The following is a 19,683-nucleotide window of genomic DNA, read 5'->3' on the forward strand; positions in this document are numbered from 1 at the left end:
CCTCCATGCCCTTAGTGCCTCCATAGTTATTATTGTATTAGTAATGTACATTTTCTTATTATTTCAGACCATCATTTTAAATGGATCATTGTTACCAGAAGTTAACTCTTATGCAGCAACATTTTTTAAAAATTTTTAAAAGATTTTATTTATTTATTCATGAGAGACAGAGAGAGAGAGAGAGAGAGAGAGAAGATAGGCTGAAGATAGGCGCTCAATCGCTGAGCCACCCAAGGATCCCCCAGCAGCATTTTTTAATACAAAGATTCTCTCACTTACATGAGCCCTTCAGAGATGGGATTCGGTACAGTTTTTCCTATAGCATATTTTAGCTATTTTTAACAGTTATATGGTGTAAGACTTAAAAGAAGTATAAAATTCCAGAATCGTGTCATTGTTTTTAATGAAGTTTCCAAAAGGGAAGAAAGAGGCTTAACAAAAAGGAACTAAGCAGGGGTACCTGGGTGGCTCAGTTGGTGAAGCACCTGCCTTCAGCTAAGGTCATGATCCCAGGACCCTGGGATAGAGTCCCACTCGGGCTCCCTGCTGAGTGGGGAGGGAGTCTGCCCTTACCTCTGCTCTTGCTCCCTCTCTCTCAAATAAATAAAATATTTTTTTTAAATAGGAACTAAGGAGATCCCTGGGTGGCTCAGCGGTTTAGCGCCTGCCTTTGGCCCAGGGCGCGATCCTGGAGTCCTGGGATCGAGTCCCACGTCAGGCTCCCGGCATGGAGCCTGCTTCTCCCTCCTCCTGTCACTGCCCCTCTCTCTATATATATGTCTATCATAAATAAATAAGTAAATCTTAAAAAAATTTAAATAGGAACTAAGCAGTTATACTACCCAGTTTATACATATTATAAATAAAGCAAGTAGTAAACTATTTTGACATTACTTTCACACCAACCATACAGAAAATTATATTGTGTGAATTTCAAAAGGAAAAAAAAATGTAGATATCAAGGTTTTCTTGGATCTAGATCATACTTAATTGTCTGAACAAAATACTCCGGAAGACTAGGCATGTTGGCTAAATGATATTGCTTGAAAGTTAATTTCAACCAGTAATCTGCAGCTGACTGTGGTTTATCTGCTCAATAGCCATTCTCACTTCCTTGACTTCCCTGCTACTAGAGCCCACCTGATTTGGTCACTCTCCCAGCCTCCCTTGCAGGTAAGAGTGGTGTGACGGGTTCCAATAGTGTGACCTAAAGGGAAGATCTTCAAGGAAATGTTTTCTTTTCTAGTAAGGCAGAAGCACAGGGGCAGGTTCACCACTCTGCTTTCCTCTGCTGCAGTCCTATGAAATGTGATGATCTAACAATGAGGGCCCCCACGTAACCAAAGAGGAAGGCAAGAGCCTAGAATTCTGTCTGCAGGCTAACACTGAGTCACAATGGTGGAACTCCTGCTTCCAGACTTACTGACATATGATGTTAATTAAGTGTGTTCCTTAACTAAGCCAGTTTTATTTAGTGGTCTATTGCCCTGAAAGTTCCCAAAGTAAAACACAATGCATCCTATGGCATGAAGAGTTTTGGTATCTGGCCCATATTCCAGTGTGAATGAGGGAAAAAAATAGTAATTATTGATTTTTAAAATATATTTTAGAAGAATTCTAAAATGAAATAATGACAGTGCAATTGCCATTTTTCAAAGTGGCAGCTACGTGTAAAGTGAGAATCTGCTTCCTGGTCTGTAACATATACTTGGCTCAGTTATCTCCACACATTCACAAGTGGGCCTTCTGACAGCAGACACAGCAAAGAGTACTTCCTTCTGACAAAATCCTTTCCCTAGTGGTAGAGAAAGCAGAAGAGGATGATCATTAATAGAACTTAACGTTAATACGGAAGAATGTAAAAATAATCTCTCCCATTTTACTTCTAATATAAATTGAAGCAGGTCTGGTTGACCTCCACCCTCTTTTCCATCCATGTGTAGACGATTAAAAACATACTTTTCTGAAAGATTTTAAAACATCCAGAAACCCCAATATTATCCTGTCAAACTTTATATTCTCCAATGATACAGTGCTCGGTTGTTTCCCTTAAAAAAAAAAAAAAAAAAAAAAAAAAAGCTTTGGAAGAAATAATTGTTGTTTTACACAATGCCTGAGAATTTTTATTAGTCACTAAAGGGTTCTCTATTTACTCTTGAATGGATTGTTTTATTGGTGTTGGTACATGGGCCCACTCTGGTATCAAGATTTTTATATTGGATTTTTAAACTATAATCCACTGAAACATAATTTCCCCAAAGCTTCTTAAAGTCAAGACATATACTATATTGATCGTCTCATATGTAATCTGGCATCCAATGTTTTATGAAACATTCCCTCCTATAAGTTAGATTCCTGCCTCAAGAGCCTCGGTGTCCATCGAAAGATGAATGGATAAAGAAGATGTGGTCTATGTATCCAATGGAATATTACTCAGCCATCAGAAATGACAAATGCCATTTGCTTCAACGTGGATGGAACTGGAGGGTATTATGCTGAGTGAAATGAGTCAATCGGAGAAGGACAAACATTATATGGTCTCATTCATTTGGGGAATATAAATAATAGTGAAAGGGAGTAGAAGGGAAGGGAGAAGAAATGGGTAGGAAATACCAGAAAGGGAGACAGAGCATGACTCCTAACTCTGGGAAATGAACTAGGGGTGGTGGAAGGGGAGGAGGGCGGGGGGTGGGGGTGAATGGGTGACGGGCACTGAGGGGGGGGACTTGACGGGATGAGCACTGGGTGTTATTCTGTATGTTGGCAAATTGAACACCAATAAAAAATAAATTTATTATAAAAAAAATTCCTGCCCTCAACTGTATATATTATTATTATGCTTGTAGGCTATTCAGTAACAAGACATCTGTTCAGAAATCCCTCTAGAAAGTTCCCTACATTATTGATGTCACTACTAAAACTATTTCCCCTCCCTTAAAAAAACAGCTGCTTTACATACAAGAGAAAAAAAGATCGTTACTTAGCCAGCAATGTTGATAAATGATTCTGGTATCTTTTGGCTGTCATTGCTTTTGATACACCAGTTAGCTTCATAAGTCTCTTCTGCTCTCAAAGATTGTCAAGTAGCTGTTTAATAGTGAATTTAAGTGCTATTCATATATCCTCTCAATTAAAAGTAAATTTTAATGATTTTTTATGTAAGTGGTCTTAATCTTACAAGCCAGTAAAAATCTCCCAAATAGCTTGTACCATGATTTTTTTAAAGCTCTGAACTTTTGCCTGCTTATTTTCTCCTGCGAGCTTAATATATTTACCAAAAATTTCCACATTCCACATCATCAAAGCTTTCATCTTGTCTCAAAAAAATAAAAAAAGAAAAAAAGTTTAAATGCCGATTAAAAGCCAAAATCAACTATTTTCAGCCTCATTTTTCAAATGTCAGTTTGTTTTTACCCAATTCTAGTAAATTTATATAATGTAATTCTAAACTTCAGTATTTGACATCCTCCTGCTGAAGAAAAGCAGAACTTTTCACCACCTGTGTTGGTTTTGGAGACCAGCCCCTGGGCAACGTGCGGCCAGTAGGTCCTCCTCCTCGGGGGACTGACTGCCTCCATCCGCGCCCCGAACCCCCGCGATTCCCTGTTGTTGCTCTGCACCTGACGTCCTGGTGAGGGGCCCTCTGTGAACAAGGGAGGAACAGAAGAGGTAGGTGACTTTCCCCATGCAGCACACTGTAAGAAGGAATTCCAAATAGGAAGAGAGGGGAAAGAAATTCATTGAAAAGACCAAGTAAAGTTCAAGTCTTTGCACTTTTGAATAGCAATCATTTTCTGCTGAATTAGCTGATACAGTATTTCTCAAGCCTTTGAATTGGATTCCTATGGAGTCTAGCGTCTCCAAAACAAAAGTAGGAAGGAAGTGTTTTTCAGCATAAAGAGGTTCTTACTAGATTTCAATCAAAGAAAAAAAAAGTAAAAAAAAAATATACATCTTGATGGATCTGCCTAGAATTCTTGGTCAAAATAACAGAAGTTGCCAAAACCTGGAAGTGGAGGTGGGGGGTGGAGAGTAGGGGGGGGGGTGTTCTGCCCGCTTAGAATGTGGTGCATAATAAGGGTGCTGAACCAACCCAGAAAACGGGAGGAGGACGCAGGTCCCATCAGCTCAGTCTGTAGATGCTCGTCGTCTTCGCTCCGTGACAAGGGTGGTCTTTAGGACAGCCGCCAGCGGCCACCGCCCCACCCCCCCCAAAAAACTGGCTCAAATGTACCTTTGATGATTCTTTTCCGTTCCCACACCCTCGACGACTTTTGTTCTTGAGCCCTACTCGTTCCTGCTATGAAACCTGACAAAATCTTCAGGCAGAGAGAGAGAGAGAGAGAGGAGAGAATAGGGGCGGGGGCGCGACGGAGAGAGAACGTGCTTTGCCACCCTCCCGCTAACTGAGATGCTTGTTCCCGAGATTACAGTAATTACAGCCACAGCATGAGTCCCACACAAGCGCTAAATGAAACAGCACATCAATTAAGAAATAAACACTCCATTCTAGGAGAAAGACAACCCCCTGGGTTGCCCTAACAAGCGTAAATGAACCTGCCCGGCCGCCGGGCCCGGGCCTCCGCCTCCTCCGCGTCTTAAGGTCGCCGCGGGCCGGCGGCGGGGCGCTCCCCGTCCGCGTGCTGGCGGCGCCGCGGGCCGCCCCCGGCCGCTCCCGGCCGCCCCCGGCCGCCGCGCCCCGCCGCGCCCCGCCCCGCCCCGCCCCCGCGGCTCTCCGCAGGGGGGAGGCCCTGGAGACCGCGGGAGCTTCGCGGGGACGTGGTGCGCCCCGGAAGGAAGTGCGAGGCGGAGAGAGGGTCCGGCCGCAGTCCGCCCTGCTTACGTCTGTCTTTTTTTTCTTCCCGAAAGGACGTTATCCTTTCATAGGGAAACACTGCGTCCCGGATGCTTTACATGTCTCATCCCGCCTGACTACGGGGCCCCCTTTGAAACCCAAGCCATGACCCCACTCTTCGGGGACGGAAACTGAGGCTCTCCTGGCCACTCGGCCGCCTGCCCCGCCCCCCAGAGCCGAACGATGCCAAAGGCCGTCGTCCCACACCCCGCAGCGCCAGCCCCCCGACGGCGCCGCTGCGCGGACCCCAAGGGCCCCTCCGCGGCTCTGGCGCGCGCTCGCGGGCTCTGCGCGCGTCCAGCTCGCGGGCGGCCGCGGGTCCCCCGCGCCCAGGGGCACGGGTCGGCAGCGACCGGTCTTGCTTGAAAGGAGCCTGGGGAGCGCGCGCGCATGAACCCGCGTCCCAGCGCCCACACACAGGCCCGGGGGCAGGGCACCGAGACGTGGCCGGCGCGGAGCCTCGCGGAGGCGGTCGCGACGAGCCCCTCTCCACAGCCGGTCCCAAGGTGACCGGCGCCTCGGGCCGCAGAGGCGCTCAGCGGCACCGCGGCGCGGCCTTAAGGACGGCGAGCCCTGGGAGCGCGTCGACCCCGCCCCGGCGCCCGGCCATTGGCGCGCGCGGCCGGGGGCGGAGACTGAGTCCGCGCCGTATAAATATTCATGAGGCGGCCGGCGGCGCGGACGGGGCCGCGGCCGGGAAGTTGGGCGAAGGGCTCAGCTCCCGCCGAGGAGGGGGAGGAGGAGGAGGAGGAGGCGGCGGCGGCGGCGGCGGCGGCTGGACGCGGGGCCGCCGCTCAGGGGTCTGGGTTCCGTTCCGTTCCGTGAGCCTCGCAGGAGGGGATCTGCGCACACCTCGCCCGACTGCCGGCCCGGAGCGCGGAGCGGACTTTTACCAGAGGCGGAGTCTGTCAGTCCCGGCGGCGGAGCGGCGGACCGACCGAGCGACCGACCGAGCGACCGCCCGAGCGACCGCCCGAGCGACCGCCCGGCCCCGGGGGAAGAGGGCGGCGGCCTCCGCGGAGGCAGGTCTTGAACCCCCGCGGCGGAGCGGCGCAGTCCGGGGGCGAGCATGAGCCCCCGGGGACCGAGACGGGGCCGCCGGGGCTGAGCGGCGGGAGCGGCCTGGCCCAGCCATCTTGACTGCTCGCCGCCGCCCGCAGGGAAACTTGCTGTACCGCCGCCCTCCGCGCCCGCCCGAGTCCGGGCCCCGGCCCCGGCCCCGGCCCCGGCGCCGCGTGGAGCAGTGGCGGGGCGCGCGGCGGAGCCAGCGGGCGATACCGGGACGATGCGCGGGGGGCCGGCCCGGGGGCCGCGACAGGGCTGAGCCTCCCCGGGGACCGTGGCGCACGCCGGCAGGACCCGCGCCGCCGCGGCCCAGGCTTCGGGCCCCTCGTGCGGACGCGTCCCGGGAAGGGACTAGGTCATCGGCAGACCCGCGTTCCGGCAGAGGCGGGCCGCGCCCGGCGGGGCGCTCGCTCTCCGCTTCGGCGGCTCCCTCGCCGACTTCCCGGCGCCCTGTGCACGCCGCGCGGGGGCGCGGGCGCGGGCGGGGGCGCGGGGCCGAGGCGCGCAGCATGGAGTGGGGTTACCTGTTGGAAGTGACCTCGTTGCTGGCCGCCCTGGCGCTGCTGCAGCGCTCGAGCGGCGCGGCCGCCGCCTCGGCCAAGGACCTGGCGTGCCAGGAAATCACCGTGCCGCTGTGCAGGGGCATCGGCTACAACTACACGTACATGCCCAACCAGTTCAACCACGACACGCAGGACGAGGCGGGCCTGGAGGTGCACCAGTTCTGGCCGCTGGTGGAGATCCAGTGCTCGCCCGACCTCAAGTTCTTCCTGTGCAGCATGTACACGCCCATCTGCCTGGAGGACTACAAGAAGCCGCTGCCTCCGTGCCGCTCGGTGTGCGAGCGCGCCAAGGCCGGCTGCGCACCCCTCATGCGCCAGTACGGCTTCGCCTGGCCCGACCGCATGCGCTGCGACCGGCTGCCGGAGCAGGGCAACCCCGACACGCTGTGCATGGACTACAACCGCACGGACCTGACCACAGCCGCGCCCAGCCCGCCGCGCCGCCTGCCGCCGCCGCCCCCGGGTGAGCAGCCGCCGTCTGGCAGCGGCCACGGCCACGGCCACGGCCGCCCGCCCGGGGCCAGGCCCCCGTCCCGCGGCAGGGGCGGCGGCGGCGGCGGGGACGCGGCGGCGCCCCCCACGCGCGGCGGCGGCGGCGGCGGGAAGGCGCGGCCCCCTGGCGGCGGCCCTGCGCCCTGCGAGCCGGGCTGCCAGTGCCGCGCGCCCATGGTGAGCGTGTCCAGCGAGCGGCACCCGCTCTACAATCGCGTCAAGACCGGCCAGATCGCCAACTGCGCGCTGCCCTGCCACAACCCCTTCTTCAGCCAGGACGAGCGCGCCTTCACGGTCTTCTGGATCGGTCTGTGGTCCGTGCTGTGCTTCGTGTCCACCTTCGCCACCGTGTCCACCTTCCTCATCGACATGGAGCGCTTCAAGTACCCTGAGCGGCCCATCATCTTCCTCTCCGCCTGCTACCTCTTCGTGTCCGTCGGCTACCTGGTGCGCCTGGTGGCGGGCCACGAGAAGGTGGCGTGCAGCGGCGGCGCGCCGGGCGCGGGCGGCACCGCGGGGGCGGGGGGCGCGGCGGCGGCGGCCGCGGCGGGCGCGGGCGCGGCGGGCGCGGGCGCGGGCGGCCCGGGCGGGCGCGGCGAGTACGAGGAGCTGGGTGCCGTGGAGCAGCACGTGCGCTACGAGACCACGGGCCCCGCGCTGTGCACCGTGGTCTTCCTGCTCGTCTACTTCTTCGGCATGGCCAGCTCCATCTGGTGGGTGATCCTGTCGCTCACGTGGTTCCTGGCGGCGGGCATGAAGTGGGGCAATGAGGCCATCGCCGGTTACTCGCAGTACTTCCACCTGGCCGCCTGGCTGGTGCCTAGCGTCAAGTCCATCGCCGTGCTGGCGCTCAGCTCCGTGGACGGCGACCCGGTGGCCGGCATCTGCTACGTGGGCAACCAGAGCCTTGACAACCTGCGCGGCTTCGTGCTGGCGCCGCTCGTCATCTACCTCTTCATTGGCACCATGTTCCTGCTGGCCGGCTTCGTGTCGCTGTTCCGCATCCGCTCGGTAATCAAGCAGCAGGGCGGCCCCACCAAGACACACAAGCTGGAGAAGCTCATGATCCGCCTGGGCCTGTTCACCGTGCTCTACACGGTGCCCGCCGCCGTCGTGGTGGCCTGCCTCTTCTACGAGCAGCACAACCGCCCGCGCTGGGAGGCCACGCACAACTGCCCGTGCCTGCGGGACCTGCAGCCGGACCAGGCGCGCCGGCCCGACTACGCCGTCTTCATGCTCAAGTATTTCATGTGCCTGGTGGTGGGCATCACCTCGGGCGTGTGGGTCTGGTCTGGCAAGACGCTGGAGTCGTGGCGTGCCCTGTGCACCCGCTGCTGCTGGGCGAGCAAGAGCGCCCCGGGAGGCGGGGGCGCGGGGGGCGCGGCCGCAGGGAGCGCCGGGGGACCTGGGGGCGCCGGGGGCGGGGGCCCGGGCGGCGGGGCGGGATCCCTCTACAGCGACGTCAGCACCGGCCTGACGTGGCGATCCGGCACGGCCAGCTCCGTGTCTTATCCAAAACAGATGCCATTGTCCCAGGTCTGAGTGCAGGGGAGGGGGGGGGGGTGGCGAGGAAACCCAGTGCAGCGAAGGGACACTCGATGGGCTGTGGTTCCCACCCCTTCATCGTGTTGATTGCTATTAGCATGATAATGAACTCTTAATGGTATCCATTAGCTGGGACTTAAATGACTCACTTAGAACAAAGTACCTGGCATAGAAGGCTCCCAGACCCAGCCCCCTCTCCTCCATTGACGCGGGGAGCTCTTCCCGCCAGGCGTTAATCTGTTGGCAGAGGACGGTGGACTCTGCTGCGTTTGGAGCCCTCGCTGGTTGCCATGTGCCGAGCTTGAAGCCAGACCTACAGATTGCACCTGAGGGACCTGTTTCTCTCCCTCGATCCTGCTACGTAAACTGTTACTCCTAACGTATCCTAGAGGAGGGATGACCGCGACCGAATGGAATTGCACGGTTTGGGTATTCTTAGTGACCAGGCAAATGCCTTAAATAAACAAACAAGAAATGTCTTAATTATACGCCCCAAGTAAATACGGGTTTCTTACATTAGAGGATGTATTTATATAATTATTTGTTAAATTGTAAAAATGTGTAAAATATGTACATACCCAAAGATATACAGTCTGTACATTTCTTTTGTAAAAAGTTTAGAGGCCACCCCTGTAAGAACAAATATAAGTATTATATTTTGTCAATAAAATGACTTTTGATAAATGATTTAAGCATTGCCCTTCCCCCCCCCCCCCCCCCCGCCTCTTCTAAGCTGTTACCTTTAAGTGCTTGCCAAGGATGCATTGAAAAAAAAAATGGACATTTTTCTGGTTTCTCATTCTGTATGCTGACTTTAGGCATGGAGAAAATGACCTGTTAAACTCTAGTTCTTAAGTTGTTAGCAAAGTAAATATCACTGTTGAACTGAAATCAAAATTGAGTTTTTGCACCTTCCCAAAAAGATGGTGTTTTTCATGGTAGCCCTTTCCTGATCCATGGATAACAAGACTCACCTTAGTGTACGTAAATGGAACTTTTGCAAGGCAACAATTGCCCTCAGGCCTTATTATTTATCTTGTACAGTATCACTAAAGGCTTCGGAACCCCCATTTATTTCTCAGTGTCCCTGATTTGGAGATCACCTGGGTTTTCAAGCACTGAACACCCTGCTGAAGTGTAGAGGTTAATGTTTTAAACCATAGATCACACTTTACAGTGTAAGTCACTTAACTATCTGGAGTGGAGCAGGCACTTTTTAATGGATTAGACTAACGGGTTAACATCTTAATAACCTTCCAGGCTTGTGTATACCAAATGTGCTTCTTTTCCTAGAGAAAAAGCTATTGTTCCTCTGTCAAGACTAAGCTAATTTATTTGAGCAGAAGGCTGTTGAATTAGCAGAAGAATGCTTTGGCAATTGTTGAACTTTTTACCTGTCTGCCCAGTGGCCCAGCACATCATTCCTTTAAGAGGGGCTAAATGAATAGGGTTAATCTGTAGGGAACTTGGTCTTTTGAGTTTGAAAAACTTTGATCTTTTCTCCTCTCCAAATGTGCTGTATAGTCTGAAGTTTCTTTCCCTGCTGCCCGGCTCCTCTTGGTGCAGACCAATTGGCCACCGCGGAGCCTTAAAGTTCTTCCATTAAAGGGATGTGGGACTTTTACTTTAAAAAGGAGAGAGAGCGAGGGAGAGGAAGACTTGTAACAGTTAGTGAAGACCAGAGGCACAAGTGCGCTCAGCCTTTTAAACAGCTTTTCCCGGCATTGTTAGCCAGCCTGCAGGCAGCTAGGCATGGGTTGAAGCATTATAGAAAAGGGCTCTGAATGCCCTACAGGTGGTCTGTGCACATAATCCCCCAATTTAAAGCGTTTTCCTTTGCTGGACAATTGCATTACAAAACTCCCTTCTTTTTCGCCCCTAATTGAACCAATGAACTATTATAAACTACAAGTTTTTCTTAAAAAAAAAAAAAAGAAAGAAAGAAAAGAAAAGAAAGAAAGAAAAAAAGCCTCTGCCTAAATTCTATTGACTAAATTCTGGCAAGTTTTCTGAACTGAACCTTTTAAAGCACCGGAAGTAAAAGCTTCTTCAGACATTTCACTTTCTTAGATATTTTTATTCCCCATGCAAGCATTATTTTCTGACAGATTAGCAATAATTTAAAAGTAATTGGTAAGGTTGTGTGTTCATACTGAAAAGATAGCCCCAGGTCTCTTATTAATCTGTCAATCAAGAAATGGGCAGCTATAGTGAAATAAGTCAATCGGAGAAGGACAAACATTACATGTTCTCATTTATTTGGGGAATATAAATAATAGTGAAAGGGAATAGAAGGGAAGGGAGAAGAAATGGGTAGGAAATATCAGAAAGGGAGACAGAACATGAAGACTCCTAACTCTGGGAAATGAACTAGGGGTGGTGGAAGGGGAGGAGGGTGGGAGGTGGGGGTGAATGGGTGACTGGGTGACGGGCACTGAGGGGGGCACTTGATGGGATGAGCACTGGGTGTTGGCAAATTGAACACCAATAAAAAATTTATTATTTAAAAAAATGGGCAGCTACGCTGCTAATGATAGGGGCATCCAACATTGCAGGATGGGAGACGTGTTCTTTGCATCCTGCTAAAATGTTTGTTATCTTTACTTTTCCTAATAGGAATATTTAGTGGTTAAAATTTGTTTAATTAATACGATGGATTAATTTGGCTGCTCTTTCTTGTGTGAGAGTCTTTTAAGAAGAGTTTCTTGGTAGAAACATTTTGCAAATCCTTTCCAGAGTCATTCTTGGTGTTATTGGATTTTTTAAAATTAGGTATGCAAAAAGAACTCCTACGTTAGCTATCATGTTGATTATCTTTCTTAAAGTCAGAGGCATTGTAAAATCTTCACCTCCCAGCAGTTTTATTTATTAAAGAATTACCTTAGGTAATTTTTGTAACTTAGGTACCAAGTAGCCTACATCTAACCCATGTGGTGATGCTCATGTACTGTAGTGTACATAAACCAGCCATAAACTTTACAGTTTCAGTTATAAAGTGTAAGTTTGAAGGCACTTTCCATACTCTTTACCACATATATGGGATGCAGAGAGAGCTAAAAGCCACTACTTAGCATACTGGTTCCCTAATGTAGCAGTACTCTCATTATTGACATATTTTCAGCTAACGTGACATGGTGGGAAATGTCCAATTTTGAAGTTTTTTTCCTTTATTAACTTTTCAATATATCCTTGTAAAATGCCATACTTGATAGCTTTTACAAGATGACTATAAATGTGCTCAATATAAACAGGTTTCTTAAGCAGAAAACCCTACTATTCTAAGGACAGCTCTTTGTAAGAAGACCTGCACCTCTAATCACTAAAGACTGGTTTTAGAGACTGACACTATAAAACAAGTACTGGTTCTTTGCCTTTAAAACTAAAAGCTTGAGTTGCAAATTTACCAATATCCAAATGGTATCTATTAATAGGATAAAAGATGCAAAACCGATTTGGGGGGTGGGAAAATGGAAGGAGAGCCTCAATTTGGCAATTTGCATTAGACAAATGAATAGGTCCTTTGCCTCAATACTCCCCTTTGTGCTATACAGGTGTCTTCTTAATTAACTATATGGATCAAGTGCTAGCTGTTTTTTTTGTTGTTGTTGTTTTTTGTTTTTTTTAATTTTGTCAAACATGGGAGGTTGGGGGCTGGGGATGTGCTTACTGTGTAGCTAGATCAATATGAATAAAGTCTAATATGGCTAAATCCATCAGTAAAGCCAAAGCTCATTACAATTACTTGTAGGAAAAGCTATGTGAAACACTTTATTTTTGCTTTATAATAAATGGAATTTGAAAGTACTGTAAAGCAAAGATGGGGGTAGTGTGTGAGACAGTTTAAGGAGCAAACATGTCACCATTATAGTTTCTTAACCTGCATTGATGGCATTGCAGATTCCTGCAAACCTTGCAAGTTTGGGGGAGGGAAATCAGATTATCATGCCAGAAGAAAAGTTACACAGACTCACGCAGTTGCAGAGTACAGGATGCGATTGCAAGTATAGGTGCACACATCCTGTGAGGATGCTCCAAACAGATCACGTGTGGCCACCTGCTTTCCACGTGTGATACCACACTGCCACCTTGAGGCAGCCAAAGTTCCAACTGGCGGGACAGGCAGGTTCATTCAGAAATACTAAAAAAAAAAACTAAAAAAAAAAAGAAATACTAAGCCCCTACTCTGCTGGCCTTGTCACATACACAGAACTCACCCGGAGGGCCTGCAAGCATCTCCTATTCATAATTTTAAATTTTTCATCTTAAGGATCCCAAAATGGCAGCAGTTTAAAGCCCCACAAGGTCTTATTGAATTGAATCCTCAGTATAAAGTTATGCCAAAAATGTAGTTAAGCTGTATTGAAATCAAAAGTTCTTTTTTAAATTATCTTTTGAGTGACATTTACCTGAAGAATGGGCTACTCACCAAAGATCCGCCACCCAATGGGAGAGGATCCAAAAGTTAATGGGAGAAAGTGTGAGTCATGGAGAATATTTTGAGGTGCCAAGTCGTTGGCTTGCTTATTTAAATGTAGTACTTTCCAATTTCCCACATAGAAGTTGATCTGCCAGTCTAGTGGACACCCTTCAAGAGTGTACATGAATGCTATTGGTTTGGGTGGGAAGCAAGCTGTGCCCTGTCATCTAGCCAGGTGTTTGTGGAAACACACCCAGGAATAGAAAGTGTGTTGGGAAACTAGGTCAGCCTAACAGAGGATGGGAGAAGCATTTACTCTGGATTGTCTGAGGCCTAAGGGAGGAAGATCTCCATACACAGCAGTGTGGGAAGACCAGACCTTTCAGGGGGACCGGCGTGGGATGTACGTATAGAGAACAGGTAGCCTTACAAGGCCCACATCTGAAGACTCCTTGTTCTGAGAATCAAAACAGCAGGTAGGAACCACAGAGAAGGAGGCAGCACTGGTCAAGGAAATACAGACTAAAGATATGAGAGATCATCTACCAGGATCATGGAATTTTTAGAGACAGAGGTCCCAGGGTCATCAAGAACCTTGCTACTCCATGGACACGTAGCAGGCGCAAGATCGACAAGCATGATGGAAATGCAGAATCTCAGGTCTTGCTTACTGAGTCAGACGCTGTATTGTGACCAGATCCCTAAAACTAGAAGCCCAAAGAGGTCTGGACTTGCCAAAGATCATAAAACCAAAAGCAGAACTGTGTGGAGGTTCCTCAAAGAGTTAAAAATAGACCTGCCCTACGACCCAGCAATTGCACTGTTGGGGATTTACCCCAAAGATACAGATGCAATGAAACACCGGGACACCTGCACCCCGATGATTCTAGCAGCCATGTCCACAATAGCCAAACTGTGGAAGGAGCCTCGGTGCCCATCGAAAGATGAATGGATAAAGAAGATGTGGTCTATGTATACAATGGAATATTACTCAGCCATTGGAAACGACAAATACCCACCATTTGCTTCCAGGTCGATGGAACTGGAGGGTATTATGCTGAGTGAAATGAGTCAATCAGAGAAGGACAAGCCTTATATGTTCTCATTCATTTGGGGAATATAAATAATAGTGAAAGGGAATAGAAGGGAAGGGAGAAGAAATGTGTGGGAAATATCAGAAAGGGAGACAGAACATAAACACTCCTAAATCTGGGAAACAAACTAGGGGTGGTGGAAGGGGAGGAGGGCGGGAGGTGGGGATGAATGGGTGACAGGCACTGAGGGGAGCACTTGATGGGTTGAGCACTGGGTGTTATTCTGTATGTTGGTAAATTGAACATCAATAAAAAATAAATTTATTATAAAAAAAAAAAAGCAGACCTGGGCTTAGAAGCCACCGATCCTGCTTGCCACTCCTATTTCTGTAGGCCTTTCCTGGCTGCCCTGTGGTCCCTGTAAATCCCCAAGACCACCCCTACGTGCATCCATGCCTGAACATCACTTACCAGGGCGATGTTTACATAGTTACACAATCAGACCTGAGTACAGACTTCTGCATGATTCAGTGCTGACCTACACAAAAGAACGTGCAGACACATAGTCTGAGAGGCTGCCACGATAACTTTGGAAGAGTTCACCCCTCAGGTCCTTGGCTGACCTGGGCCAGCTCACCAAGTCTGTGCTGCCTATGTTCAGAATAATGCAATAATCGGCATAGGTAATATTTTCCTAGTTGATATTAAAGGTCCGAGGACAGAGTCTGTCTGCCAGCTTAGTGAGGAGCAGCAGTGACCTGGAGAGAGAAGAGTCTATTGCTCATAGAGCTCACACTGGGGAAAAGAGCCAAAACTGGCAGATGCCTGCCCCAGTCAGCACCGGCTATGGGGGCCTTCAGAGATAGCCCAGCTAGGGTCAAGGCAGGAAGGCAAACAGCAGAGCCACTGGCAGTAAAGGGAAAAGAAGGGAGCAGGAAAGAGTGCTTGAGGCCTATGGAGTCCAAGGAGAGCATCCTGGAAATCTCTTGAGTGAGAGAACAAATCAAAAAGGAGATGAATTCGGCCAATTTAAACCACGGGCCCTAGGAAATGACCTAAGAGGATGGGTGGTACCTGGTAGGTGGTGGCTAGAGAAGGATGGAAGGAAGCTTCCTGCCAGGGCAAGAGCAAAGTTAGGATAAACTTTTGCTAAATGGCCAAGTTGTGATGGCTTTCCAAGCCTTGGCAGAGAACCATTATTCACACAGGACAAAGGTATGATTCATCCTCACCTTGTTTAACACTTGAGTGAACCATACACTAAACTAGAAAAGCATCGGTCCCCTAACAAACCTGCTCCTAATAAAGTACCACTCTGGCAGTAGTTCTCACCCCTGCCTACACATTAGAAGGACGTGGGGTGCTTCTTAAAAATACCAATGCTGTGGCACCACCCAGACCAACTGAATCAGAGTTTGGGATGATAGAATGTGGGATGTCAAAGTGCCTAAAACTATCCAAGGTGATTCTCATGTGTAGCTAGAGTTAAAAATCAGAGACTGTAACAAAGGTGGTGTTAGGATCAAAATGAAAAAAAAAAATCGAAATCGAAATTAATGAAGTAGACTAGCTACTGTCAAACAACTTCACTAATTTAAATAAAAGTGGTTTTTTTTTTTTTCTTTTTGTCACCTTAAGTAAAGATTTGGGAGAGGACAGGAGTGCCCTCACCTGGTCCAAAGGGAGAACTTCATGCTTTGTTGTTTGGAAGATCTTAACCACACAGTTTTGGATAACTGCTTTTTCTTTCATTTGTAATAATAAAGAATTGTTTACACAGGGATGATCTTATTAAACTGGAAATTAAAACCAACCTGTGAACCTAAAAGGAATCAAAATGTTGATGCATTAATTAGGAAAGATATTTAAAGTGTTTTCTTTTTCTTCAGTAAATGTTTATTCAGGGAAACCAACTCAGGGAGAAATGAAAGCTCCTCTTGTAGTGACCTAACAAGGATATGACTTTCCAAAACCAGGTGGTCTGTCATATTATATCCAGGAGGAGAGTTGGTTGAAATCCTTGAAATCCTAAATATGTACTAATATGTGTATGTATCTTTAAAGGGAACCTGATACTATCCCACTTAATGATGGAACTTTGCTCAAGTTTTAGAATTTTAGGATTATTTTAGGGTAAATTCAGGGCAGAAAACTACTCTTTCTCTGGATTCCCTGAAAGATGTAACAAGTCCTTCACCAAAGACTCAGAAAATGAGATTCATTTCCATAAGTAAAACTCTGAGGTATTCCTGAGTCTATTTAATAAATGTGATTTTAAATGTGACTGGTAAACCTCATGCCATTTCTGTAAGAAAAAGTCTAAGGGGGGGGGAGGGCAAGGTGGCGGAGGAGCAGGGTCCCCAGTGCACCTGCCCCACCAACTTACCTACATAACTTTCAAATCATCCTGAAAACCTATGAATTCGATCTGAGATTTAAAGAGAGAATAGCCGGAAGGCTACAGAGAAGAGTTTGCGCTTATAACAAGGTAGGAAGGCGGAAAAAATAAATAAATAAAAAATAATCAAGTGGGGGAGGGGCCCCGCGAGGAGCCGGACTAAGGCCCGCCTCGAAAGCCTCCGGGACAGGAAAGCCCAGGCCCGGAGAAGCGGGAACTTGAAAAATCCGCACCGGGTTGTTCCCGGACGAAAAGGCGCTTAGCAGGGAAATCTGGCAGAACCAGCAGAGGGGCAGTAGTGGAGCCTCCAGGCTCCCGGAGTCACTAACAGAGGAGGCGCCCCGGGGGGGGCACCACACACCGCGGGCCGAGCTCGGGAAAGGGCTGGAGCGCGCCCGGGGGGCCTCGGGGAGAAGCTCCGGCGGCGGCTCTGGACCGAGGGGGCTGCGCCTGCTGCCTTCGGGAGCCGCGGCCCGGGGAGTGCGATTCCAGCAGCGCAGGCCCCAGATCCCAGGGCGCTGAGCGAGCACAGCCCAGGGTCCTGCGCTCCACCCCCCACCCCCCACACAGGACGGCGAGGACGGTCCTGCTGCCGGGTGCCCCCGAGCTGTGCAGATTGGCGCACCCGCCACCCCAGGAGGATCCAGGCCAGTGTGGACTGGGTGCTGCGGTAGTTACTGCGGGAGCTGACTCCAGGGCTGGAGAGCTGACCGCCGCCAGTATTGTTGTTCCTCCTGGTGTCACCCTGTGCCTGGGAGAGTCGGGACCACCAGGGAACAGGGCACTCACAGGATAAACACCTCCTGCTGAGCCCGGCACCTGGCGGGGGGGGGGGCAGGAAGCTCCCCCAGGTGCACACACCTGAGAATCAGCACAACAGGCCCCTCCCCTAGAAGACCAGCTGGAAGGACAGGGGAAGTGCAAGTTCTTGACCAAGCAGTACTAGAAAGCTCCAAGGGAAGTCGAGGGATTTACAGTATATCGAACCAGACTATACCCCTCCTTTTTTTTCTTTTCTTTTTCTTTTTTTTTTTCTTCCTTTTTCCAGTATAACTCGTTTTTAGTCACTCTGCACTGAGCAAATTGACTAGAAAGAACTCACCACGAAAGAAACAATCAGAAACAGTACTCTCTGGCACAGAGTTACAGAATTTGGATTACAATTCAATGTCAGAAAGCCAATTCAGAAGTACAATTATGAAGCTACTGGTGGCTCTGGAAAAAAAGCATAAAGGATTCAAGAGACTTCATGACTGCAAAATTTAGATCTAATCAGGCCAAAATTAAAAATCAATTAAATGACATGCAATCCAAACTGGAGGCCCTAACGATGAGGGTTAATGAGGTAGAAGAACGAGTGAGTGACAGAAGACAAGTTGATGGTAAAGAAGGAAGCTGAGGAAAAAAGAGAAAAACATTTAAAAGACCATGAGGAAAGTTTAAGGGAAATAAATGACAGCCCCAGAAGGAAAAATCTACGTTTAATTGGGATTCCAGAGGGCGCCAAGAGGGACAGAGGGCCAGAAAGCATATTTGAACAAATCATAGCTGAGAACTTTTTGGGTAGGGAAATAGTCATTCTGATCCAGGAGATAGAGAGATTCCCCCACTAAGTCAGCAAAAACCATTCAATACCCGACATTTAACAGTGAAACTTGCAAATTGCAAAGATAAAGAGAAAATCCTTAAAGCAGCAAGAGACAAGAGATCCCTAACTTATATGGGGAAAAGTATTAGATTAACAGCAGACCTCTCCACAGAGACCTGGCAGGCCAGAAAGGGCTGGCAGGATATATTGAGGGTCATAAATGAGAAGAACACGCAGCCAAGAATACTTTATCCAGCAAGGCTCTCATTCAGAATGGAAGGAGAAATAAAGAGCTTCCAAGACAGGCAGGAACTGAAAGAATATGTGACCACCAAACCAGCTCTGCAAGAAATTTTAAGGGGGACTCTGTAAAAGAAAGAGGAAGTCCAAGGAAATAATCCACAAAAACAGGGACTGAATAGGTATCATGATGACACTAAATTTATCTTTCCATAGTAACACTGAATGTGAACGGGCTAAATGATCCCATCAAAAGACACAGGGTTTCAGACTGGATAAAAAAGCAAGACCCATCTATTTGCTGTCTACAAGAGGCTCATTTGAGACCTAAGGACACCTGCAGCCTGAAAATGAAAGGTTGGAGAACCATTTATCATTCAAATGGTCCTCAAAAGAAAGCAGGGGTAGCCATCCTTATATCAGTTAAATTAAAGTTTATCCTAAAGACTGTAGTAAGAGATGAAGAGGGACACTATATCATATTTAAAGGATGTATCCAACAAGAGGACCTAACAATCATGAATATTTATGCCCCTAATGTGGGAGCTGCCGAGTATATCAATTAATAACCAAAGTAAAGACATCCTTGTAAATAATACACTAATACTGGGAGACTTCAACATGGCACTTTCTGCAAATGACAGATGTTCTAAGTGCAACATCTCCAAAGAAACAAGAGCTTTAAGTGATACACTGGACCAGATGGATTTCACAGATATTTAGAGAACTTTACATCCAAATGCAACTGAATACATATTCTTCTCAAGTGCACATGGAACTTTATCCAGAATAGACCACATACTGGGTCACAAATCAGACCTCAAATGATATCAAAAGTTTGGGATTTTCCCCTGCATATTTTCAGACCATAATGCTTTGACACTTGACCTCAATCACAAGAAGACATTTGGAAGAAACTCAAACACGTGGAGGTTAAGGAGTATACTGCTAAAAGATGAAAGGGTCAACCAGGAAATTAGAGAAGAATTAAAAACATTCATGAGACAGATAAACCATTAGCCAGCCTTATTAAAAAGAAAAAAGACTCAAATTAATAAAATCACAAATGAAAAAGGAGAGATCACAACCAATACCAAGGAAATACAATTTTAAAAACATATTATGAGCAGCTATACACCAATAAATTAGGCAATCTAGAAGAAATGGACGCATTTCTGGAAAACCACAAACTACCAAACCTGGAACAGGAAGAAATAGAGAACCTGAACAGGCCAATAACCAGGGAGGAAATTGAAGCAGTCATCAAAAACCTCCTAAGACACAAAAGTCCAGGGTCAGATGACTTCCCAGGAGAATTCTATCAACGTTTGAAGAAGAAACAATTCCTATTCTACTAAAGCTGTTCCGAAAGTTAGAAAGGGATGGAATACTTCCAAACTCCTTTTGTGAGACCAACATCACCTTAATTCCAAAACCAGACAAAGACCCCACTAAATAGGAGAATATCCAATATTCCTGATGAACA

The 19,683-nt window shown here is 48.5% G+C and overlaps 1 protein-coding gene and 1 long non-coding RNA gene across 2 annotated transcripts; one reads left to right on the top strand and one right to left on the bottom strand.

Annotated features, from left to right (window-relative positions):
* Nucleotides 1–1,633: 1,633 nt before the first annotated feature.
* Nucleotides 1,634–4,643, bottom strand: LOC129499074 (uncharacterized). The gene is made up of 3 exons (XR_008662293.1): nt 4,094–4,643; nt 3,500–3,643; nt 1,634–1,795 (listed from the first exon to the last, which is right to left on the bottom strand). It is a non-coding gene; the product is annotated as an uncharacterized LOC129499074 (long non-coding RNA).
* Nucleotides 4,644–6,253: 1,610 nt separating this feature from the next.
* Nucleotides 6,254–9,207, top strand: FZD8 (frizzled class receptor 8). The gene has a single exon (XM_055308695.1). It carries the CDS (start codon nt 6,430–6,432, stop codon nt 8,515–8,517), a length of 2,088 nt encoding a protein of 695 aa, XP_055164670.1. The 5' UTR covers nt 6,254–6,429; the 3' UTR covers nt 8,518–9,207.
* Nucleotides 9,208–19,683: the final 10,476 nt, after the last annotated feature.

This window comes from Nyctereutes procyonoides, unplaced genomic scaffold (assembly GCF_905146905.1).
Source record: "Nyctereutes procyonoides isolate TBG_1078 unplaced genomic scaffold, NYPRO_anot_genome, whole genome shotgun sequence".
Classification (NCBI taxonomy): domain Eukaryota; kingdom Metazoa; phylum Chordata; class Mammalia; order Carnivora; family Canidae; genus Nyctereutes; species Nyctereutes procyonoides.